General features: G+C 38.9%; 1 protein-coding gene across 1 annotated transcript in view; it reads right to left on the bottom strand.

The window, feature by feature from the left end:
- ENPP1 (ectonucleotide pyrophosphatase/phosphodiesterase 1) overlaps positions 1-26173 on the bottom strand; it is a 79877-nt gene that overhangs the window by 17535 nt on the left and 36169 nt on the right. The window contains exons 2-13 of the mRNA XM_040965202.1: positions 20775-20847; positions 17914-18030; positions 17064-17189; positions 15428-15488; positions 13404-13501; positions 11337-11416; positions 10114-10233; positions 9025-9134; positions 6553-6618; positions 6192-6264; positions 3247-3355; positions 1858-1989 (exon numbers count right to left, since the gene is read on the bottom strand). Coding sequence (XP_040821136.1) covers positions 1858-1989; positions 3247-3355; positions 6192-6264; positions 6553-6618; positions 9025-9134; positions 10114-10233; positions 11337-11416; positions 13404-13501; positions 15428-15488; positions 17064-17189; positions 17914-18030; positions 20775-20847 — 1165 coding nt within the window. The remainder of the gene's footprint in view (positions 1-1857; positions 1990-3246; positions 3356-6191; positions 6265-6552; positions 6619-9024; positions 9135-10113; positions 10234-11336; positions 11417-13403; positions 13502-15427; positions 15489-17063; positions 17190-17913; positions 18031-20774; positions 20848-26173) is intronic.

Here is a 26173-nt window from a genome sequence, read left to right as displayed (position 1 = left end):
TTACATATCAGCAAAACGAGCCCAGAAAATAGTTTACTTCTCTTAAGCGATACAGCTAGTTACAGGATCTCTGTGCATTCATTCAAGTGATCAACCACATATCTGTCCCTAACCACCACTTGCCTATCCATCCATCTGCCCATTCATTTATCCTTCCATCCATCTACCCTGTCATCTGAGTAGCCTACTGTCTATCCCATAAACCTATCTAGACTTAGTGTGATTACAGTGCATAAAAATAAAAACTATGTGTTTAATATATGAACAGAAAACACGGGAAAACACATCCTTAACTTAAAGATGATATCTCGAAAGAGGAGAACTGGGTTTCTGAAGTGGAGGAACACAGGGTAGGAAATTGGTACTTTAGCGTTGGTTATCCTAAAACTCAATTTTAGCTTCCGTAATCCCAGAATTTTCAAAGAATGGCACAAGAAAATTTATAAGATAGAGTAGTTTTAACACTGAATTTGTATAGTAAGCATACGAATCTAGTATGTTTTACATCACAAATCAATAGTCATCTAGCTTTCCAAATTTTCTTTCAGCTATACTTTGCATAAGCTTAACAAAATTACCTAGGTAAAAGAATATATTTTTATAAATGTAGAGTAATTAGCATACATGTCATTTCTGCTTTAACCAGGGAGCCAACTTGAGGAAAAAGCTCCCGAAAGTCAACCACTTTTCTCAACCATCCTTGGGGACTGCTCCCACCTCTACACTTTCTACACAGGTTTCCATAAAAACCAAGTATTACCTTTATAAATTAAAAAAATACAAATTAGAACTTCTCATTATACATGTTGAATGTGTGCCTTGTCATAGTAGATATATTTGCATAACTTTTCTTGGAGGAAAATCTGTGTTTCCTCATTAAAATTCAGTGGTATCTATTAAAACATATCTCGTTGCAGAAACAAACATAATCTAATTCTGATAACTGTAGGATAAAGCTTATTTCTTTCCATTTCAAAGCTCACTGTAACAGATTAGTATTTGTTCTTTGTGTCTGAAGGCTATGAAAGACATGAAAAATTGTGAAACAGATTTGACTTGCAAAGCAAGGGTTATCTTTTTAAAATATTATGGACGGGCTGGCTTTGTGGTGTAAGTGGATGAAGCTACTGCTTGTAACACTGATACCCAATATGGGAACAGTTAGAGTTCCAGATGCTCTACTTCCAATCAGATTCTCTCTCTCCCCTCTCTTCCTCCCTTTGTTTCTTTCTCTCTCTTCCTCCATCCCTCACTCCTTTGCTCCGTCCCTCTCCCCCTCTTTCTCTGTAACTCTGCCTTTCAAATAAATAAATCTTTAAAACGTAAGAGTAAAAATAGCCCATGAATTTGTCTTCCACAAGTGATTAGGACAGAATGTGAAATTTCTTTTACCAGTCTTTTTGAAAGACAAAATTTCATTGTTCTTGGGAATGACTATTCTTTGGGATTAATTGGTTACAGACTTTAACCTTACTGACAGTATTTCTTTTAGAAATAAAACATCACACTAAAGCAAGGTAAGTCATCTTAACGCAATGTCATTAGTTTAAAGTGAGTAAGAGTAGCTCAGTCTTTCTCTTAAAATTCCTTCCTAGTATAGACATGAAGCTAATACAGGTAAAACACACTTGATGGAATTGTGTGAAGATCAACAAATGGGATCAGGATACAAGTAACAAAGAGGTAGGCAGATTTGTGTGCTCACATCTAGTCTTATATAACCTCTGAGTATAAAAGATTTGTACTAGAAATATACTCACTGAAAGGAAATTAACTTGGATGCCTGTAAGTTTAGAAGCATATGATTTAGATAAACATAATCTTAGATAGCCAAAGTTAGCACAGAGATAAACTTACATGAATAATATTTATCTGGAACATCAGATGGTCTCAACCGAGCTGCAGGTCCATAGACAACCTTAATATTTTTTGTATCCCCCAAATATTTATTCAGATATACATATTTCTTACAACTGCCTTGCTCCATGCCTAGGAGACAAAATATATAGCCACCTTAATAAAACAATAATAGTAATGACAATAATAATAGGTAGAGCAGGAGTTATTTTCACTTTGTTATTTATTCATTGACATGAGTTCAGCGCTCATGTTAGTGAACATCTGCTAAGCCACAGAATTTCAGCTAGATACACCACTTTACATTTTTGTAGATCATTTCCCATTCTTTTACTCAAAACTAGCTCAACATCATTATGCAAGTAAAGAGGATGTTTTATCACAGTTTCAAACCCAACAGGAAAACTCAGGTATTTGTCTCAAGTCACTTATAATACTAATTGGCATTCTGTCAGTCTCATTCCAGAATTGAACCTTCCTTAGCACATAACTTCTTAGGACGGTTTCTGAAATTAGGGTTCTGCAATTGTATACGAATCTAAAAAGAACAAAGCAAACAGAAAAGAACTTGTTTTCTACTTTTTTGTATGCACACCACTTCCACAGTCCTCAAGTTGCACAGGAAAATATATTGCAAAAATTGCTGTAGGAACTGGCGTTCTGGTACAACAGACTAAGTTGTCCATGATGTTAAGACACACATAAGAATGCAAGTGTATGTCCTGGCTGCTCTGCTTCCGGCCCAGCTCCCTGCTAACGTATCTGGGAAAGCAGCAGGTGACAGTCCGGCTGGACAACTGCACCCGTGTGGGAGATCTAGATCAACCATCCTGTGATTGGCTTCTGGCTTAGGTCTCGCCCAGCCTGGCTGCTACAGCTTTTTGGAAATGAACCACAAGACAGATATCCCTCTCTTTCTCTCCTTCTCTCCATAACATTGCCTTTAAATAAACAAAATGAATCTTTAAAGCAAAATTATAATAAGCAAAAGTAAAATCCAAATATCAAAATTAGCATAGGCTGATATTATACTAACTTTTAGGTTAGATTTATCATACTAAAACATTTAAGAGGACATAATAATACATTTCAATTGAATCTAAAATTATGAACTTAGCAAAACATAATGTAAAAAACACTGAAAAATTTCAGATTCCTTTCCCAAATTAGAAGAGACATAGGTTACGGTTAGTATGTGATTAGATTTTCTCAGAATTCTGCTTCATTCATATTTAATATTTAAAACATTTTCCCTGAAGATTTTCCATAACAAGTTGTAGTTAATTTGAAAACCTGTAATAATTAGAGGAAATAATGAAACAAAAATCAATCAAGCAAACTTTTAACACCATTTAGCCGAAGGAGCAAATGGTACAAACTTAAGATTACCATGATCTGAAACGAGGATAAGGTTGAGGCATTGATGCAAGTTCAGCTCTTTCAGGCCATCCATCAGCATGCCCACCATATTATCAACCCTCTGCAGGGCCTTGATGACCTAAGAAAAGGAAAGAATCTCATGTGCCGCATTCCACCATGGCTATTTCTACATAAAGCTATCTATGCGCAGAAATAAAAAGTGCAGTGGGTTCACTTGTGATGAAGAGATTCATATGAGATAAGATCAGCGTCAAAGACATGAAGCTCAGCAAAACAGGGCTGACTGTGAACAGTGAAAAAGCGCAATATTATTCACAAAATACTTCTCATAGGTCCATTGCTTACAATTTTGATGCAGATCTCTCAAGAATACGATCTATTACTTTCTTTTAAATAATATATAATTTTGCATATGAATATTACATATTTTACGCATGCATACACATTACAGAATAGCAAATGGTTTGCCAAACTGCATTATAGCTTTTTTTTAAATCTTTTTTCTCTTTCCTTATAAAATCAGTTGAAAACAATCTCTTGTGCAACTTTGTGTGTTTTCTATAGTCTAGCAAATCAGTTTAATCTTCATATATATTCAGAATATTTCTCTGTAACATGAGACAAATTCCATTAAACATGATCTTTTATTCACCCAAAAAAGCATAAGACACAAAAATTGGGTTTAAGCATTAAGTAAAGTGGGCTTTCACGTGTCAGTACTATTAGAGTTACACAGTTTACAGATTCTCCAAGTAAGGTCTGAAAAGTAATGGGTTCAACCTTGAATAAAGAACCATTAGGAAAGCAGGTACTTAGGAAAATCATTAGTGAGTTAGAAAGCAGAACACCAATTTTAAAATGTGTATAGTCTGATAATCAAACTACTAGTACAAAATGATCTTTAGATCTTTTTGTAGCCAAAATGACATAGACATGATTCTTAAATGCCAGTGACTATACTAAAAAACAAAAATACTAGCATCCAGTCAATTGTTCCCATCAAAACAACACATGCAGGAAATTTTCCCTTTGACCTCTAAGCAGGAACGTTTGTGCTTCACTGAAGGATGGAAGGAAGCAAGGATCAGCGGGGTCACTGATTACAGCGGAGCTGTTGGAGACAGATTCGGATGCACAGAGCACAAAGTGTAAGAACAGGCCCTTGTGGGGGCAGCTTTCTTCTTCACCCCCTTTTATCTGAAATAAAAGCAATCACAGTTGCTCCTTTTCTGTTTTCCTCTGCTGCTGTTAAACATTTAGATCAAATGGCACCTTAAACTAGAACTCAACAGGCTGGTATTGCTGCACAACAGGCTAAGCCAACACTTTCAATGCCAGCATTCATACCAAAGTGCCTAATTCTAGTCCTGCCTTCTCTGCTTCTGTTTCCTAACAAGGCACTCAGCAGGGCAGCAGGTGATGGCTTAAGTGTTTCTATCCCTGCCACTCACATGGCAGAGCTGGAAAGAGCTCCAGGCTCTTGCTTCAGCTTGCATTCTACCCTCGCTGTTTCAGGCATCTGGGGAGAGAACCAGCGAACTTAAGATCTCTATCTCTATTTCCTCCCTCTCTTCATTGCTCTGCCTTTCAAGTAGATGAAAAAATACTGTTTCTAACAAAACCAAGGAGCATGCATTGCAGTATGACAGGTAAAGCTGCCAATCACAACACAGGCATTGCATGTGGGTACTGCTTCACATCCCAGAGACATCATTGCCAATCCAGCTCCTTACCAATGGGCTGGAAAAGCACCAGAGCATGTCCCAAGCCTCTGGGTACCTGCACCCATTTGGGAGACCTGGAAGAAGTTCCTGGCTGCTGCCTGGCTGAGCCTTGACTGTTGTGGCCCTCTGAGAGTGAACCAAGAAGACCTCTGATCTCTCTTTCTCCCTCTCTCTATAGAAATCAGACTTTCAAATAAATGATAAATGTTAAAACAAACCAGGACATAAAACAAACGTATCAAGCCAAGCTTTCATTTGGACCTAGTGCTCACAAACTATTCTTCCTGAACTATTTGAGCAGAAGAGCTGATGGCAGATCAAAGTTAAACGCTGGTTATTAAGCAAGTACATTTATGATCTTTTCTCCATTGGAATCACATGGATAAAAAATAACTATAGACAAAAATTGTGACTGGCTGATTCTAACAGTAATATTCCTCCTTTTCATCCTGGCCAATGACATTCACAGATGGAGGCTTCTTCTTGTCTGTTTGGTATCTTAGGTAACTGACAAAATATGTACCAGAAGGAAACTGACTTAGAGGTTCAAGGAAAGAAGCTTAAATCATTTTCTCGTCTAGCGCTTCCTGCACTCTGAAGTACAAAAGAGACATCGTGACCCGAACAGTGAAAGAAGGATGTACAGGCTCTACACAGATAACAAACATAGGCAAGGCCTAAGCCCTGGCAGGTGTCAGCTCAAGTAAGATTTTACATTGAGAAAGTCCATAAGCTGCTACTCTCCTATCACTAGATTCCGAGAAACCACTCACTAAAAATTTATTATTTGCGTATCTCCACATTCCTAATAAAATCCTCAATCCTTTGATGTGCTAACTCTGTTTTAAGCATGTTTTCTCCTCCTTCTAAAGAGGAGAGTTCAGATCAAGGTTTTTCTGATATTTCATTTAGCACTCTGTTTTCATTGGGATTTGCACTTGCCTACAGATTTTTAGGCCAAATAAGAAGGCTATGGAGTAGACACGGCTTTAGAATTCAAAACACAGAAATCAATTCATCATCAGTTCCTTTTAGCACTATGAAAATGGTTAGTAAAACAACACTCCCAAATCTTATGCTAAGTACATTCTTTAATTTCTAAATTGTGCCTAAGTGTCTTTGTAGATATCACAAAATCTATGAAATAGTCTCAAAATTCTGTTTCAAAGCAAGGTTCAGTTAGATGGTGTTAGGGTTAATGAAAAATCACTGATTAAAAAGGATACTTACTTCACTGCTGACTGGTCCATATGAATGACCTGAAGAATCTGGTTCTTCTAAATACAGAGTGTAAAAGTGTGGTCTAAATCAAACAGTACCAAAATGTAATATTTTACGAACACATTGAAAAACAGAATGGAAAGAATAATTCAACAATTGATAATGATTTAAAATTCAACAACCCAGGGGCAACATTTCTAAATGTGTTCAGAATCAATTAAATTCTTTAAAATGTGCAATGGTTCACTGAGGAATTTACTTAAATATAAAATAACATAGTTAATAGTAAAATTTTGATGTAGTCTATTTTAAAGCAGCATATAACATCCATGTAACAAAGGAACATTTAAAATAGGAATTGTCTACATACCTTTCATCTTGAGGAAGCTGTAACCACCGAAGAACAGCTAAAATTCTTTCTTCAAATGGTACTGAACTAAAATGAAGCATTAACACAACAAAAAACACGGAATCATCGCTTGAATTTTATTTTTTATTTTTTAACTGAAGATAGCATGTGTCTGTATCTTAAAGTCACAGGATGGTTTTAGTATGAATACTTATATATAAAGAACAAACATTAAGTTTTATACCAGTTATAGTTGTAATAAGATTTTTAAAAATTATTTCCTATCCCCCACTTGAGGATTTTATCCTTGTGCCTGAGAGCCATCATTGTAAGCCACAAGAACAGCTCATGTATTAATGCATTCTGCAAAGGGTACCTCATAAAGAACTCACTGATGACTCTTGTGTAACTGGAAAGTGGGCACTTGATGAGTAGATAATTGTTCTCCAGGCAATGTTTCTTCAGCAGAATTAATTATACCTTCTTGGCACAGGGTCTGTTTACATACCTCCATCACAGTACTGGCCCAACCCACATACAGGTGACACAGATAATTGCTATGTTCTCTACTAGACTTTGGAAAGCTCAACATCTGATATTACTAATATTTCAGTATGCAGTACAATGCATACTATCTAAAATCTCACAAACCATCTCAATTTCATCAATGGAATGAGAACAACAGCCAATAAGAAGGTGAGTTACAGCCATTGCGTTATTCTCATGTGAATCAGAAATAATACAATACAACATAAGACTGCCAAAGAAAACTGCTTTGCCCTTCTTGGTTGAAACTTATGACCTTTTCTGTTCCCTAAATATCCTGCCATATCAACTTTGTAATGCAAACTGTGCAGGTATATTAGTGGTTATCTCATGAGTTCAGCCACAAAAGGTCTTCCATGAAAGGTAGTTTTTTCTTTTTGTTTTGTTTTAAATACATTACAGCTTTTGAGTACTATAGGGAGGTTATCTGATCAGGTTATTACATTAGAAAATATATTTAGGGCCAAGCGCTGTGGCCTAGTGGCTGAAGTCCTCACCTTCAATGTGCCAGGCTCCCATATGGGAGCCACTTCTAATCCTGGCAGTTCTGCTTACCACCCAGCTCCCTGTTTGTGGCCTGGGAAAGCAGTCAAGAACGGCCCAAAGCCTTGGGAACCTGCACCCATGTGGGACACCAGAAGAGCTCCTGGGTCCTGGCTCAGTTCCAGCCATTGAGGTCACTTGGGGAGTGAATCATCGGTTAGAAGATATTTCTCTCTGTCTCTCCTCCTCTCTCTCTATATATATATCTGACTTTGTAATAAAAATAAATAATTTATAAATATTTATTTACTTATTTATTTATCCATATAGAGGCATGTATACTGCGGTACACTGGTGGGTTAAGCTGAAGCTTGGGATACAAGTACCCCATCAAGTTGCCTTGACTGAGTCCCACCTCCACTTCTGATCTAGGTTCCTGTTAATGCTCCTGAGCGGCAACAGATTATGGCCCAAGTATGTGGCTATCTCCCACTTACGAGGGAGACGCAAAGCGAGTTTCTGCCTCCTGGCTTCAGCCTGGCCCAGCCCTGCCTGCTGTGGCACTTGGGGACCAGAATAATCAATGAAAGATTTCTGTCTCTCTCTCTCCCTCCTTTCTCCCCTACCCTCCATCTTACCTCTACTATTTTCTTCTGTCACTCTGTCTTCCAAATAAGCAAAAATACATAAACTTTAAGAACTAAGTAGAAATTAATGACCAGAAGTGTCCCTGATGTCAGAGAAATACATTCACACACTAAGAAGTGACTGTTACCTGTGTCATTCTTTATACTTCCTTTTCTGCTCTTAGTTCATTTTCTTCCTACAGTTAAAATATGCAGAATTCCCCTTTCAGATTTCGATTTCCATCATGAACTCACTTTTTAAAAAATGTTTATCTATTTATTTGTTTTATTGGGAAATCAGATATAAAGAGAGGAGAGACAGAGAGGAAGATCTTCTGTCCATTGATTCACTCTCCTAGTGGCCACAATAGTCGGTGCTGAGTCGATCTGAAACCAGGAGTCAGGAGCTTCTTCTGGTCCCCCTTGCAGGTGCTGGTTCCCAAGGCTTTGGGCTGTCCTCAACTGCTTTCCCAGGCCACAAGCAGGGAGCTGGATGGGAAGCAGAGCAGCTGGGATATGAACAGGCCCCCATAAGGGATACGGGTGCGTGCAAGGTGAAGACTTTAACTATGAGGCTATCGTGCTAGGCCCATGCACTCACTTTTAATTCTGGACCAAAGATCAGAACGAGAGGTGTCATTAGTGTTTCAAAAAAACACTTGTGTAGTTTCGGTATTTACCTTGTATCCAAAGCTCTTTGAGGTAGAGCTCTTATTCTGAGTCTGCATTTTCCAGTCAATATATCACTCAAAAGCTACGGCTCAGAACTTGATTTTTAAAAGATGGAATGAAAAAAGTAAGCATATTACAGGACCCTGAAAATTTTGCTTACGCATACCCATTATACATTTTGTAGATGTCTGGGAGTATTCCATTAATTTTCACATCTGACCCTGGCCAAAAGAAAGTGCCGGACCGGAGGCCTTGATACTTTGCCGTGAGCCAAATCTGGAGAAGATAATGAAGGGAAGTTAGGAAATCATGTAAACATTCACCTCCTGGGAATGCATGTGCTCAAGTTAGAATGTTCCTGAGGGCAGCAAGCTCCTACAATTAGATAATAACAAACTTGTTATATGACAGCAGCAAAAAGAAGTTAAATAATTGCAAAAAAACCCCAAAAAAACAAAAAAACACTTAACCTAAAATAAGATGGACAGAAATCAATTCATTAATTTGAAAGAGGAAAAACACTTGTATTTAAGTTACTGACAACTTTGCTTCTGTAACTGACATTTGTTAAGCATTTATTAACTGCCAATAGCAGTATGAATATCCCTGTAGGCATTCTGTTATTAGTTTATATATTCTTCACACAACCCTGTGACATAGTTAACAATATTATCCATGATATAGAAATGAGAAAACCAAAGTATAGCAAGAATGATTTGCCCAAAATCATCTGATATCAGAGCTAAATTTGACTTCATAACCTGCAAATTAAATATAATGTTCTTTTTCCTTCTAAAGAATATCAAAGTTGGCCAAAAAGATCCTACATAATGAATGTAGCAATCAGAAAAAATAAAAAGGTCAGCACATCTCAAATCAGGATCACAAAGAATCTTTATTTTAAAATGCATCAAATGAAGCCAAGGCTCACCTCAACCAAAAACTAAATAGCGTTGTGGAAATCTAAACTCACCCAGACTACTGCTTCATGCTAATATATGTAAGAAGACCCAATCAGAAAATGAAAGTGGCTGAATACAACTCAAACCCATCTCTGAAATTACTCTCACTTGATGCAATCAAGCAACTTGCATTTAGGGTTACCAGCATTCATATCCATTAGGGAAAGGTGCTCACATATACAGTAAATCAAATAGGTCATAAAGAGTTCTGGGGAGTCTGATTATTTTACTCCAAATGAAACAAATGACAATAATAACAAAAGCGACATCAGAAGTTAAGACAAGACACTCACAGGTTCTCCTTTGTACCACTCGGGATTAAATTTCTCTTTACTTTTTAGTGAAAAGGATGCATTCATTTTGGGATCATACATCTTATTGTCAATTATACCATGGGATTCTGGGTAAAGTCCCTACAAAAGATAAAAATATAGATGTTGATAAGTCATGAATTTACTTAATGTTAAATAAGATCACACAATAAAACTATAAAAAAGAAACTCATAACAAAGATGAAATTAATGATAATAAAGTTTAATTAGAGAAGAACAAAAAACAATGGGTGTTGTCAAAACACCATCAACCACTGAAAGTTTTGTACAGCATTTATGTTTTAAATGATGTAGTAATAACATTCACAAATAACATGTCTAAAAAGCTGTATATGAATAAGCAGTCTTCCAAATACTGACAATAAATTATTATCTTTTTTAGCAGAGTTGCGACCCAGCTCCTGTTAGAGTGCCGGAGTAGCCTGCATCAGTACCAGTGGCACGCAATGTTGTGGGCTTCACACAAGGGTTCATGAATTTCACTTTTTCTCCTGAGTTCAAATTGAATCTAGAAAGTTCCAACGAAACAAAAGATGACTGTAATCCAATCTAGAGGAAGGCTAAGGGGTTAGCTTAAACTCAGCATCAGAATAATTAAAAAGGCAAGCTGAGAACACATGAGTAGGGGACAGCTGTTTGGCTTAAATAAAGCACATAGAGAAGGGGCCAGCAGAGTAGCCTAGCGGCTATTCCTTGCCTTGCATGTGCCAGAATCATATTTGGGCACCAGTTCATGTCCCAGCTGCTCCACTTCCCATCTAGCTCCCTGGCTAGGCCCTGGAAAAACAGCCAAAGACTGCCCAAAGCCTTGGGATCCTGCTCCCATGTGGAAGATCTGGAAAAAGATTCTGGCTCCGCGCTTTGAATCAGTCCAGCTCCTGCTGTTGCGATCACTTGGGGAGTGAACCAGCAGACAGAAGATCTTCCTCTCTGTCTCTCCTCCTCTCTGTATAAATCTCTGTATTAATCTCCTCCTCTCTGAATAAATCTTAAAACTACAACAACAATAACAAAAAGAACCTCATGGGGGAAAAAAGACATAAGAATCAGAAAATCTTTGAACAAAAGAAATTAAGAAATCATTTTAAGATTTCAGCCTCTCCTTTTCATGGATCAGAAAATGGAGATAGCACAAATAAAGTGGCATTTCCCAAACCAGAGTCTAGGTGAAAAGCACAGCTTACTGTGACAATGCTGTAGTGATTGGGAAAGGTTTTCGTTGGATATACTGGTCTCATGTTTTTAGTATATGTTCCACATTTTTCTGGAAGACAAAAAAAAAAAATTAGCATCGTGATGAAGCGCATCAGATCATGTGCTTGTTCCATTTGACTTTGGTACCACAGCAGTGTAAATCACAGATAAACGTAGCACAGGAAGGGGTATAACCAGATACAAACTCAGGATTATGTTAAAGCAACACTCTAGATATCAAATTTTAATTATATGAATAATTTTTTCTCTTAGAAAAACATTGAGCAAAATATTTAAGCCAGTTAAATAACTACCACATATGTATCCATCATATTATGTTCAAGACAAGCAAGTTCTGGGCCTGGCACAGTAGCCTAGTGGCTGAAGTTCTTGCTTTGCATGTGCCAGGACCCCATTTGGGCACCAGTTCATGTCCCACTTCTCATACAGCTCCCTGCTTGTGACCTGGGAAATCAATAAAGGACACCCCAAGGCTTTGCTACCCTGCACCCACGTGGCTGACTCAGACAAATGTCCTGGCTCCTGGCTTCAGATTGGCTCAGCTCCGGCTACTGTGGCCACTAGGGGAGTGAACCAGCAGATGGAGCATTTTTCTCTGCCTCTCTTTCTCTCTGTGAATCTGACTTTGCAATAAAAATAATAAATAAATCCTTAAAGAAAAGTACTAATAACACGTGTGCTAGGTCTCTGATATTACTTGGTGGTCAAATATCTTAATTAAGAGGTCATTTTAAAACCATATTATTAGATAAATCTGCAAATTAAAACAAAGGTAAAACAGTAGGTGGGGTGATAGAGTTCTAGATCATAGATGTGACAATAGCTGACCCTGGACAAATTTAGTCATTTTAAAACCAAAGACATTTGGCTTAATGTCTGACAAAGTATGGAGGTCAAACTGTTCCCACAATCCTGGTGATTCAACCCTAATATTGCACTTTTTTCTGCCTCTACTACTGTAATATTTCATTACTTGAAATAGTTCCTTGGATTGGTGTAAGTCTATAGATCTCACTGCTTTCTCAACAGGCTATGTCCCAACTGCTCCAGGCTAGGCATGATCTTTTAAACTTCCTGTATAGGTACCTACAGTTATTTCATTCTAAACCCATGGTGCTAAGTTTGATGCCATGGAGACAAACTCTCCTTCCAGTGGTCACACAGGGCTGGATTTACACTTCAAAGTCTGTGGGCCTGCTGGCAAGAACAGAGCTTTCTCTGTGTAAAACTCGACTGTTTACGCCAAATCTTTGTTTATTTAAAAATCTTCTTATTACAGGTAAAAATGAAAAAAAAAACACTTTATTTCAGAAGCTCTCTATAGGAATCATGTTGGCATTGCATAGAGTGATTCTAATATTTAAGACAACCTCATACACCAAAGTTTAGTAAATAGTATTTTAGAATTCCAAAAGGATACTAAAGGTTTTATTGATTTGCATTTCAATCCAGTAGCACACTGTAGCTATCTAAACATGGAGTACTAGCAATCAGCGACATTTAACAGTTTTCAGATCCATGCATTCCATATATGCATTTTTTTCCTTTTTAAATGACAGTAATATAGCTTACAATCACACTGCTGGTTGTTAATGTGATTTAAAGCACTGAAAAAGATCATTATGTTATTTCATAAATACCTTAAAAAATGACAGAATGAAGTAAAAAAAAAATCAGAAGGGCTGTATCGGGCCATTGATGATAGAGATTAAACAAATAGACAGTATTTTTATGTCAAGTACTGGTTCCATATCAGAAATACTGTGCTTTTGAAATTTTATTTTAGCATGAATGCTTAAATAGATTTTTCCACAAAAGAAATATAATATTCTATATATGTATTAACATTCCCAAGGATTAAAATATGCTATCTTTTAAGTACCTAGAGGATAGCTTAACCACAATAACTTCAGCTAGCTGGTTACAGAGAAGGACGGTTAGTCAGGGTCTGTCAGTACTTTTCCAAAAAGGACTGCCTCCCTCATCTATCTCATTGAAACTGTGGACACAAAGCAGTAAACTCTGAAGTTACTCACTTAGTTTGCTAATAACAGGAAGAAGTCCACCCCAAGTGTGTAAATATTCTGCCCTGAATCCATCCAAAGAAAACAAGAGGGTAGGAGGCACTTCAAATCTGGATAATGAGAAAGAAAAAAGAAGTTTAAAGAAGCAAAAAGAAGACAAATCCAGTGAAGATGCTCTCCCACCTTCCCAAAGTGCAGCCAAGATTTTCCGACTGAGGTCTCTGTGTAACATTCAGTGCCTAAAAGCTTGGCAAGCACGCTCTCAGAGGAGATTTTACCTGCATTTGCTTGGCCTGCAGGCTTTTTGTTTGTTTCACAGTATACCTCTATATATCATTAAATTGTATATTAAGCCATCACAGCATTTTGAGCTACCATCCAAAAAACATCATTCATGGTTCACACCATTCCAAAAGCTGGTCCAAATGCTACCAAAATGTAAAAGAATTTTCAAATATGCAGGAGAATAAATGACAGTAAGTAGCATTTCTGCTGAATTTCATTTACATAAACTTTTTCCTGAACAACTACCTTCTGATATTGTATTGATATGCTATCGTTTTAGCATATTTAAAAGAAACAGTTATTGTAGCAATAACAAAATTATTATTTAAACATATAAATAAAGGATTCAAAATTGGAATAATCAAACAATGAGATTGTACAAACACACACACACACCAAGTCACACACACCAAGTAGAACTAAAGTTTCGTTTTATAAATCCAAAGATGGTGGTAACAAAACCACATATATGTTGTTGCCAGCAAAAAAAAATTGCTATGGATGGCGGGCGGCTACATAGCTACAGCAAAACAGCCACACTTCAGCAATTCTGTAGGGATACCTAGTGCATGGCAGAGTAGCTGTGTATCACAGAATAACCATGAAAAGATTTCCCACAGAACATTGGCTCAATAATTTTGTCATTTTTAATTTATTTGTTATCCAAATTTTAACTTATTAGGCAAGTGTTATGGCATAGTACATAAAGCTGCCACCTACAATGCTGGCATCCCCTGTGGGCACTAGTTCAAATCCAGGCTGCTCTACTTCCAATTCAGTTATCTGCTAATGCTCAAGTCCTTGGGTCCCCGCACCCACGTGGGAAACCTAGACGAAGCTTGTGGCTCCCAGCTCCTGGCTCCTGTCTCACCATGTCTGTTGAAACCATGTGGGGAATGAATCAGCAGATAAAGATTTCGGTATCTCTCTCTGTCTTTTTCTCTCTCCCTCAACCCCCAAACCTCTCTCTTGTAATCCAGACTTTCAAATAAATCTTTTTAATCTTAAATCGCACTTCTGTATTTAACTTTATTTCAAAGGCATAGAGACCAAGATACCCCATCGCTGGTTTACTCTCATAATGCACAATACTTGCATCTGAGTCAGGATGATGCCAGGAAATTGGCTACCAATCTGGGTTTCGCACGGGGAGGGCAGAGACTCGTGCATCTGAGATATCACCTGCTGTCCCCCAGTGTGTGTCCTAGGAACCATAAGCAAGTTCAGAACCTGAACCTAGTAATTTACACAGGATGAAGCCATCCCCAAAACAGGGACTTGACTGCTACACCTAATGCCAGCCCTTACTCAGTAATGTAAAAGTTAAAGGCAAACACATATTTGCCTTTTTTTCTACCCCTTCCCATCTTAAATATATACATTGAAACAACTACAATTCCCAATAAGTAGTATCTATAACATAGCATTTTTGGGAGACCCCACAGAATCAGGTACACTTAGATTTCATTATAAACATCTGCATGAAACTATTTCTAGTGAACAGAAAAGAAAAAAGATGATTTAGTAGGCTCTTAGGTAAATGCTCTGGTATAATGGCTTTTGGAATAACAAACATTTGTGGTCTTTTTCCCACCAGTTTCCAAAGTAAGTGTCACACTGTAATCATCTCAATACCACTGGTGTGAAACATGGATCAGGATAAAAATAACGATTATCATGTTTACATTCTGAAAAAGAAACAAACGGCATTTCTAAAAATGAAAAGATAGCATCTGAGAACAGAACCTTACCCTTCGGGACACTGAGGTTCATCAATGCTCTCACACGTCTCTTCTACCCAGCTTTTCTCACCTAAAATATTGTTCAGAAAATAAAATGAGTTGAACAGACTTAACAGGGATGATAGTTTGATGTCTATGAGATACATTAAGAAAAATTCTGAAACCAAACTGGGCGAACAGGTATGCAGACAAAAAATGATGACACTGGAGAAGTATAATGAATAAAAGAAGCTATTCTGTTTCAGGAGTCAGTTTATTTGAGGATGGAAAAGCAATGCCTCATTGCCAGACTAACACACATCACAGTCCTCCACAAGTGTTGTACCCATGGATCCAACCAACTGTGGGTTGAAATGCTCAAGGCTCAAACAAACAAAACAAAACAAAAATTTTTTAAAACATCATAAACCTCTTCTGTGCTGAAATATGCTTTTTTATGTATTATTCCTTAGACTATACAGTATAAACAGCTGCTTACATAGCATATTTCTTGTATTAGGAATTAGTAATGATTTAAATACTTAAGAAGATGCATATCAGTTACGTCATTTTAGATAAGGGACTTTAACCTCTTCAGAGTTTAGTATGCATAGGGTCCTGCAATCATTAAAACTATCTTGGATTCTGAGAGCCAACTACACTATATTTAAGAGAATTTGATTTTTTTTTTTTGCATTTTCAAATTCCTATAATTTTCAGCAAAAATTCTAAACCTCCTTCTATCCAAGCAACCAAATCTTTGGTACACTGATGTTATTTCTCTCTCATACATAGCCAGGTTCTGCCAAGTGATTTCAAGGAATCCTGTGACATGAAAAAGACACTGTAAAACACCACCTTACGAAATAGCCTATAATCATTTGAAGTCATTTCACATTGATTCTCCAAGCATCTGGCACTGCCTTCACTTACTCCAAGAGAACTTGGGCATAAAAGTGAACTAGGACTTAAAAAGTATTTTTCCCACAAACAAGGCATCAAAGACCCAGCATCTATAAAACCAACAGGAGAGGGAGGTGCAGGACAGTGAGTGGCTTTGGCTAAAACCAAACTGGCCACTTGTAGACAAGAATTCTTGGAAAGCTAGGACATCACGACAAAATGCTTCACAGTTCAGGCTCTCTGCTCATGCATATGCTTGCATTCTTCTTTAGAATACGTTTTTTTAAAGATTTATTTATATATTCATTTTCTTGGCAAGTCAGACATACAGAGAGGAGGAGAGACAAAGAGGAAGATCTTCCATCTGATGATTCACTCCCCAAGTGACCACAACAGCGGATTCTGAGCTGATCCAAGCCAGGAACCTGGTGCTTGTTTCGGGTCTCCCATACAGTTGCAGGGTCTCAAGGCTTTGTGCCATCCTCGACTGCTTTCCCAGGTCACAAGCAAGGAGCTGGACAGGAAGCGGGGTAGCTGGGATATGAATTGTTGCCCATATGAGATCCCAGCGTGTGCAAGGCGAGGACTTTAACCACTCAGCTACCAGGCCGCACCCTAGTATAATGTTTTAAAGTATTTTTCAGCTCATATAACTGGTTAATAAATAGCACACTTAATACACAAGAAAACACCTATGCAAAATCAGCCAGGACTATAGCACACTAGGCTGCCGCAAAGCCCAACAAACCCATGGGAGACTGACCTTGACACACAGCACTGTAGTTGATGCAGCAGTCACCCCGCTCCTTACAGTCATCAGAGCAGGCACAGAGGCTTCTGGACAGCCTTTTCTCTCCGCACCTAAACTTGTTGCAGGTCCATATGCGTTCTAGAAACAGATAATAAGATGTATGTACGGTTGAAATGTAACACATCCTAAAAGAACTCAGAATTGACTCATAGATTAGAATCTGCCACCATTGCATTCACTCAAAATTACCAAAAATAAAACATTAAGGTACCAACTGTTAGGATTTCAAATTGTCATTTCACTGTAAGTCCTGAATTCCATCATTTTAAAACTTGGACAACAATAATTATCATTATGCAACTGAGATGTAGGATTCGGCTTCCTCAAGCTTTCAGGGTTGTCAAAATTCAATCTAAATGTGATTCATCCCCATTTCTATACTATTCCATGTCATATGCCAGGAAGCATAAAACAAACAAAAGTTTTTCACATTCTGATAGCTTCATTTTAAAGTGTAGCTGTATATCTAAGGATGTTCCTTTAATAAGGCCACCCTGAAAGTTTTTACATATTTCAGGCAGCCTTTTAGAACTTAGCTTAAATACAAATGAGACTACCAAAGCTTTCAGTATATATCAGACACAGGCACAGCTCTGCTATCCATCCAATGTTTAGCGAAGGTAAATTATGTGGAATATCCTCTCTCTGCAGCTATTGGAATATAAACACTAATGTTAAAACAGGTGTACATTGTAAATTAAAACTCAGATGAATCAGATATATCACATGCCTATAAAACACAGATCATTCTTTTGATCTGAGACTCCTGTCCATGATGCCACCTTTGTCTCTGCACGTTTACCTGGTTCTATACACGTCTCCTGGTAATCCAGACAGCAGTTTCCAAGGTCAACACAAGCCACATCACAGCGACAGTTCCCGAAAGTTCTCTCAAAACATCGGCCTTTGCAACTTTTTACTGAAAATGTTAAACAGTGAGTTAGATGATTTTAATCGTCCTAATTATAAAGCAATATCAGTTAATACACCTAAGTTAGCTAGATTCACATACTACTTAGAACACACATCACCCAAGAACACTTCCATACACACACACACACACACACACACACACACACACACACACACAAGGTGACCTGATGTATAGAGATGGGCACTTGGTTTTCTTGACATTGAAAACTTGTTTCTTTTACTTATCATAAGCACTTCTGGATCTGGTAAGGCTTATATATCCAAGACATGACAAAGATAAATCAAAATGAGTCTTGGTTCTGAATATTTTACATTATGAAAAGGTCAGCTTAAGCAGTAATGGATTTCCCAAATTTTTTTTTAAATGTTAAAATCTTTTTCATTTTTTAAAGTGTTTGTTCAGAAGTACTCCAGAAAGGGAAGGAACTGGCAGAAAATAGCAGTATGTGTGCACAGAACAGATTCCACAGCACCCTGTAATTCCAAACACCATTTCACCTGGAGATCAAACCTAGCTCCTTAGCAAAAGCCTTCTCCAACACCCCAACCCAGGTTCAATTTCTGTTACATAAGCTCGTTTTTATGAGTCAGTGAAAAATTTAATAAGAGAAAACAAACTATTTTGAAGAAATGAAAATAAAAACAAAAATCTCAAAACCCATGAGTTGCAGCAAAAACAGTACTGGATGGGCTATTGATTGCGTATTCTGTTTGAAGGTTGCCTTATATCAGAGAGAACATATGATATTTGTTCTTTTGGGATTGATTTATTTCACTGAGCATAATGATCTCTAGTTGGAACCATTTGGTTGTAAATGGTTGGGTTTTATTCTTTTTAATGGCTGAGTAATATTCTACGGACTAGATGCATCACAGTTTCTTTATCCACTCCTCTTTGGACTGGCATCTGGGTTGTGCCCATGTTTTTGCTATTGTAAACTGTGCTGTTGTAAATATAGGATTACAGATCCCTGTGTCATATGCAGATCTCATTCCTCTGGATATATTCCCAGGAGTGGGATAGCTGAGCTCTCCATACTGACTTCCACAGTGGTTATACTAGCCTACACTCCCACCAACAGTGAAGGAGGGTAGCTTTCTCCCCACATCCACACCAGCAGGTGTTGTATAAAACCTGGTCCCTCCCTTCAGTCACCTAGTTCCATCTGTAACAAGGATCCTTGGTTGACATCCTGGTCTCACACCAGACTATCTATTTGTGAAGAAAAAGAGCACGTCTGGATTCTTCTAGTGTACTGTGTCCTTGATATGCAGCAGGTTCTGAATGCAGAGTTGGTGCTAATCAACTTTTGCTCTATGGGCAAACACCAGGAAAAACAAGAAAACACTTTTCGCTCAATATCATCTTATTGCTGTAGTGCCTTACTGCATTTCTCAAATAAGCTAGGTTCTTACTAATTATTAGAAAACTAGAGTATTGAGAAAAGGTGAGAGGCAAATAATGTACATTCAATTAACAAAAAGTAATAGTCTCAGTTCTTGATTTTCATGGTCTTCTGAAACAACAAGAGGCTCCCATAGAATTTAAGTCTAAATTGATACTAAGAAATCAGGCAAGTTTAAAGACATATAATAACAGCAATTATTACTCTCAGAAACACTAACCTTCCTGAGCCAAAAGCAGAAAAACTACTATAATAATAACTATTATCTGAAGTTCATTAATAGTTATTTGGTCAGTTATAAAATACAACAGTATGTATTATATTGAACTTAAATTAAAATTTCTACTTTTTAATACTTAGTCTTGATTTCTATGAGTCACACACTATTCAGAGAGCTAATTTCTGTAGAGTGACAACACAGTAGGCAGTAAAGTTCATAACTTCCTTGTTTTGTTGGATAATTCACTGCAAGTTGATCACTAAGTAACTACAGATACTCTTTTTCACTCTTTTAAGTAACACATAAAAGCTTAATAATCAATAAGATGTCTTAAATGGTGCATATTATAGTTACAGATTAGTTGATTAGGATAAGAATCTGTTCAGTTCTCAAAATTGCATTCCCAAGAAAAACCATAAGAAACGTTACAGGAGGCAAAATTAAGTACACAAAGCAAACACAAATCTATATGACAGTCAAAATAATGCTAGTATGGTCAATTGCAATCATTTTGATTATTAGTATTAATTTTGAGAACACAGGGAAGAGATCTGTATGTGATATAAAGAAAAAATATATATAAAGAAAAGTACATTCTTGATATAAAAGAAAAATACATTTAAAATGGCACTAATGACACTATTGCTTTGAAATTACCATTTGCAGTGTTAAAACAAACAAACAAACAAACAAACAAAAACACCTAAAAGGCACAGAATGAGTTTCTAGTTGTCCAGAATGCTAACTGGTTGCCTAGCAACCGCCAGGGCTGCTTCAGCAATGATTCCTTAGGATTACCTGGAGAAAGTCAGACAGCAAGAGCTCCATGCACATAGCACCAGAAGCCATGTGTTTGTTATCAACTGATCTTGTATTGCTTAGGGGTTTTGGTTGTATCCCCTCTTCCTTGTTTTGGAATAATATACGAGAAAATGATGTTGTACATTGTACCTGGCTACAATAATGTAAGCTTCAATATAAGTTTAATAAGAAGGCACAAACCAGCATAACTCACCTCAATCACTTTTTGAAGAAGCCTGCACACACGCACTTACACATACACACAAACACACAAACACAAAACGTGTACTGAGTATTAATTACCTTCTTTGGCACAGCTTGGTTTCAGTCCAAATATACAACCAAGAATTGTTGTTAACACACATACCGATAATACCTGTAGGAAGAAAGGAAAAAAGAAATTTGTTTCATAGTCCTTTTATTTCTCCAAATGTTTTATTTCATTGTTTCTAAACTTGTTGGGGCTACTCTGTACTGACCTGGGTGCTGGTCCTATGGCTGCGACCACAGTTAGTTTTTGCAAATTTAAACTTTATACATTTGTGATTTACCTACTTCTCTGAAAGTATGTTACACTTCATTAAAAATTTTATATGAATGTCAGCAAATGATTCTGTAAATTTGAAAGTAATGCAATCAACAACTCCCCGGTTGGGGTGAATGAATTAGAAAAAAATTACAGGAAGGGAGGAAATGTACTCAGAAACTTTCAAGACCCAATCTCCTGTTTGTTAATGTGTTGCTAGTAAGATGGATATGAGAACCTTGTAAGTATTTGGTTCTTTTAACAATTAATTGTCCAAGACTAAACATAATATAATATCATCTCATGTACTATGACTGCTTGAGGAAACAGCACTTAGCTAACTATATCTAGAGTCTAATGTTAGCACAAAGTGTTCATTTGATTTGAGATGGTCATTTCAGCTTTCTAAATATCTGTTCTGTTCATCTAAAAAAATCAGAAGACTGGATTATGTGGATCTGTAAAAATATTTTCAGTCCTAACATTCTGCATCTCTCTCATCTATTCTTCTTCTGGTGGATACATCTTACAACTTGTAAGAAGGATGTCAGAACTTCTCTAGTCAGAGACAAAGAAGCAGAAAAATCCAAAAATAATCCTCAGTGTTTTTTATGGGAATGGAATTTCCTTGAAAGCTCTATGAAGTGTTAGCTTCCAGACAAATCAGTGAAACACCAGTTGAACACCAACGACCCGTAAAGACTACAACAGGCACTGAAGGGGGTAAAAATCAGCTTTCCTTTGTTTTAGAGATGGGGAAAAACAATTCCCCATCATTGACAAGCTCTATGAACTGGGTGAAACATTTTATAGTTATTTAAAAACACAGTGACAAGGGAAGACATGTCAAAAAGAGCTTCTCAGAGGAAGCCTTTGCCATTGCTTCGAATGGTCAAGTGCTGATATAATACTGCCAAAAATGTTAGGGAAAAGAGGAAAGGACAGTGAAAGAAAACATCTAAGAGGGAGTAAGAAGAGGCTCAGAAGAAGGAAGACCAATTGGAGGTAGCAGATAGATAACTAGAAGCTTCATTTAGCTGACGCAATAACGATAAAAAATATAAAGGGGCCACCAGCGTGACTGGGAGTAAAGCCAGTACCTGTTGGGCACCATGTGGGTGCCAGTTCAAGTCCCATATGCCCCACTTCCAATCCAGTTCCCTGTAATTGTTCCTGGAAAAGCAGTGCAAGCTGGCCCAGGTGTCTGTGTCATGTGGGCCTCTGTACCCACATGGGGGCGTGTCGAGGCAGGAGCCTGAGGCTGCAGTTTGCTGGAGCAAATGGTGTGAGTGCCACAAATGGAGAACCAGACATTGAATGAGAACAGTGAAGTCAATCAGCAGACCTGTGAATGCTACAACTTAAAGAGACAATTAGCTGAAGTAGAATCTGGTCATCTGAACTGCAAAGTCCAAGGGCAAAAGAAAAGGTACAGGCATCATGAATGAGGTTACTGATGCCTCTCACACAAAGCATCAAAAGGCTATTTCAATCTCAGAATTAGATGATAAAGACATTAAGAAACTGCCAGATTTTTTTTTTCATTTTTATGAAGTTTTTTTAAAACAAGTGAGAAGCAGATACAAGAGTTCAAGGAAATTAAGGAATAAGCTACATATAAAATAGTAGCATTGGGAGAGCGAAGATGGCCGACGTAGGAGGAAGGCTGTGAGGGAGCGTCTAGTGAGAGAGGGATAGAACGCTACAGAAGCAGCAAAGAGGAACAGCAGGGAACCGCAGGGAGAGGTCCGTGAAGCTCCCTGGGACAGTGTGGAGCCAAAAAGATCCACACAACTCGGAAGAACAACGAGAACGGAGCAGGGCAAAGTCAGAGAAACCGACATCCCACTCTAGACCTGCTGAGTCACTTTTGAAAACGGCCTGACGGGAGACGCGGCCAGCTCGGAGGCAGGGAGATCAGGGGGATCGTCGCTGGCGGGAGGCCTTCGGCAGCGGTGGAGGCAGACTGCAGCAGCCGGACGTTTGGTGAGCTCGGGGTTGACGTGGCAGCCTCCGCATTTCTCGCCCCCTGCTGAGATTCCAGCCTCTGAGAAGGCGGAGCAGGCGGCCGAAACTGTTGGGTCTGTGTGGAACTACGCACAGTGGTGTTGTGTTGGTGGCTGAGGGGGGCCGCGGGAAGGCGCCTCGGAAGTTCCTGCGCTGAGGGGACCAGTGCGGCTCGGTGCGCAGAGGCAGCTGGCGAGGGTCTGGAGTCCCCCACATCCTGCCTGGTGAGTGCACGAAACCACCGAGCGCACTGGTGAGTGCGCGCCGCACCGAGCGGGCTGGGCGCCCCGCCTGCAGCAGCAGCACCTCCGCAGCGCAGGTGTCAGGTGTCACGAGAGCTCAGATTTGGGAAGTGTAGCGCTGTGTGTCCCTGACACGCAGGTACCACTCCCATAGAGTGAACTGCTCACTTCTCGCCTCCCACCCTGCAGTTCTGAGCGTGGGCGACCCACCAGGAGAGCCCTGAAAACTCCTGCATCACACTGACACGGTGAGAACCTGCCGTGAAGTCATTATAACAGGGCGCCTGGGTCACTCCTCCGCTAAGGGCCTGTGTGGGGGAGCCACACGGGAGCAGGGGCTCTGAACACCCACACACCACGAGTGGTGGATTCACTGCACAAGAGCCACGCCTGGAAAGTGCCTCACCCACAGTCCCGTGAGTGGGAGACGCACCAGGTGGGCTCTGAAAAACCCTGCAGTCCCTGACACGGAGAACGCAGGGAGAAAGCACATAAAACCTTCTACGCCCTGCGGATTCCCGTGAAGGGGGCACACCCAGAGAGCGCCTCCATCCCTCCACGCCCTGGGGTGTCACACCTGTAGAAGAGGTGCCCAGAGTGTGCCTGGAATCCACTGGGCCCCCAAGGTGGTGCTCTACAGCCCCGGGCCCTGAGAACGCACCAACGGTGCCTTGAAAATAACCACGCCCGGCAACACCACGCCTGCAGGCTCCAATCTCTACAGGAAAGCACCTGACAGCCCCTCAACACACGGGTCCATTTGCCTCACCAGAACACACCAACGCAATGGGAAAAACCACCAGAAAGAGTTGTGCTCCAGATGAAAGAGCCAGCACCCCACCAAACAAGGGCCAAAAGCCATTATCAATATCGACGATACGAGATGAAGACATGGAAGTGTTACCAGCAAAGGAATTGATGAAAATAATGCTAAAATTTCTCAGAGACGTGGACACAAAGCTGGAAGACTACCAGAACCGCATAATCACCGAAATACAACAAATCAAAACCAAACTGGACGCCCAAGATAATAAGATTGAAAGCCTCATCAACAGAATAAATGCGGCAGAGGAAAGGATCTCTGAAACAGAAGACACACAAAATGAAAGTGCCCAGCGAATCAAACAGCTGGAGACAAACCTCAGCAAAACTAATAAAATGATGCAAGAGATGAAGGATTACCTTAGAAAATTGAATATTCGGATCATCGGCCTCCCCGAGGGAGTAGAAAGAGAATCTGGGATGCAAGCAGTGCTCGATGAAATTATACAGGAAAACTTCCAAAACACTTGGAACACGAATCCACCCCGCATACAGGATGGACAGAGAACTCCCAACAGACATGATCCAAAGAGATCTTCACCCAGACACACGGTGCTCAAGTTCTACTCCAATGAAGACAAAGAAGGAATCCTGAGACAAGTACGAAGTAGAGAAAAGATCACATACAGGGGAAAACCCATCAGAATCACTGCTGACTTCTCCGAAGAGACCCTACAAGCAAGGAGAGAATGGACAAAGATCTTCCAAGTCCTGAAACAAAACAACTGTCAACCAAAAATAATCTACCCAGCAAAGATCTCATTTGTATATGAGAATGAAATCAGATACTTCAATAGCAAAGAAAAACTAGAAGAATATGTCTACACAAAACCAGCTCTGCAAAGTCTCCTTAGAAATGCGCTAGTCCCGGACAAAAAGGAGGCAAATCACAAACAAAGTTGGCAAATAAGAAGGTCTCCAAACTAAAGGCCGCACAAACAAGACAATTACATAGGCAACAACACACACACAACACAATCACATGGCAGGGCAAAATTGCAACCTCTCAATTTTAACTCTCAACACAAATGGTCTAAATTCACCAATCAAACGACAGAGATTAATAGAATGGATCATCAAACAAGACCCAACCATCTGTTGCCTACAAGAAACGCATCTAACCAGAAAGGATGCAAAGAAACTGAAAGTGAAGGGATGGAAAAAGATATTCCACGCCAATAGACGAGAAAAAAAAGCTGGGGTAGCTATCCTAATTTCAGACGAGATAGATTTCATTCTAACTAACATCAAAAGAGACAGGGAAGGCCATTTTATACTGGTGAAAGGAATGATCCATCAAGAAGCAATCACCATCATTAATGTTTATGCACCGAATCTTAATGCACCTACTTACGTAAAGCAATTACTTACAGACTTAAGGGAAGACATAGACACCCGCACAATTCTTGTAGGCGATCTCAACACACCTCTAACAACAATGGACCGGTCTACGAAACAAAAACTCAACAAAGAAACAACAGAGCTCACACAAACAATAGAACAACTGGACTTAGTAGACATATATAGAACTTTTTATCCTAAGGCCACAGACTATACATTCTTCTCAGCGGTGCACGGCACCTTCTCCAGAATCGACCACATGATAGGACATAAAGCGAATCTAAACAACTTCCAAAACATTAGTATCATACCATGTACCCTCTCAGACCACCATGGGATGAAACTGGTAATCAACAACTCAAAACTCCCCAGGAAGTATAGGCACTCTTGGAAATTGAACAATATGCTATTAAACGAACAATGGGTCAGAGAAGAAATTAAAGATGAGATCAAAAAATTCATGGAAACCAATGAAAACTCTGATACAACATTCCAAAACTTGTGGGACACCGCCAAAGCAGTGCTACGAGGTAGATTCATCGCAATCGGAGCGCATGTCAAGGCCCAAGAAAGACGCCAAATACAGGAACTAACCTCACACCTCCAGGATCTGGAAAAACAGCAGCAGAAGAGTCCCACGCACAATAGGAAACAAGAAATCATCAAAACAAGGGAGGAGATAAACCAAATAGAAATCAAAAAAACTATACATAAAATCAACAAATCAAAAAGTTGGTTTTTTGAGAAAATAAACAAAATAGACA

This window comes from Ochotona curzoniae, unplaced genomic scaffold, assembly GCF_017591425.1.
Source record: "Ochotona curzoniae isolate NIBS_2020 unplaced genomic scaffold, NIBS_Ocur_1.0 scaffold_3890, whole genome shotgun sequence".
In the NCBI taxonomy this organism is placed as follows: Eukaryota; Metazoa; Chordata; class Mammalia; order Lagomorpha; family Ochotonidae; genus Ochotona; species Ochotona curzoniae.
This window is presented reverse-complemented; position numbering and strand designations above follow the sequence as displayed.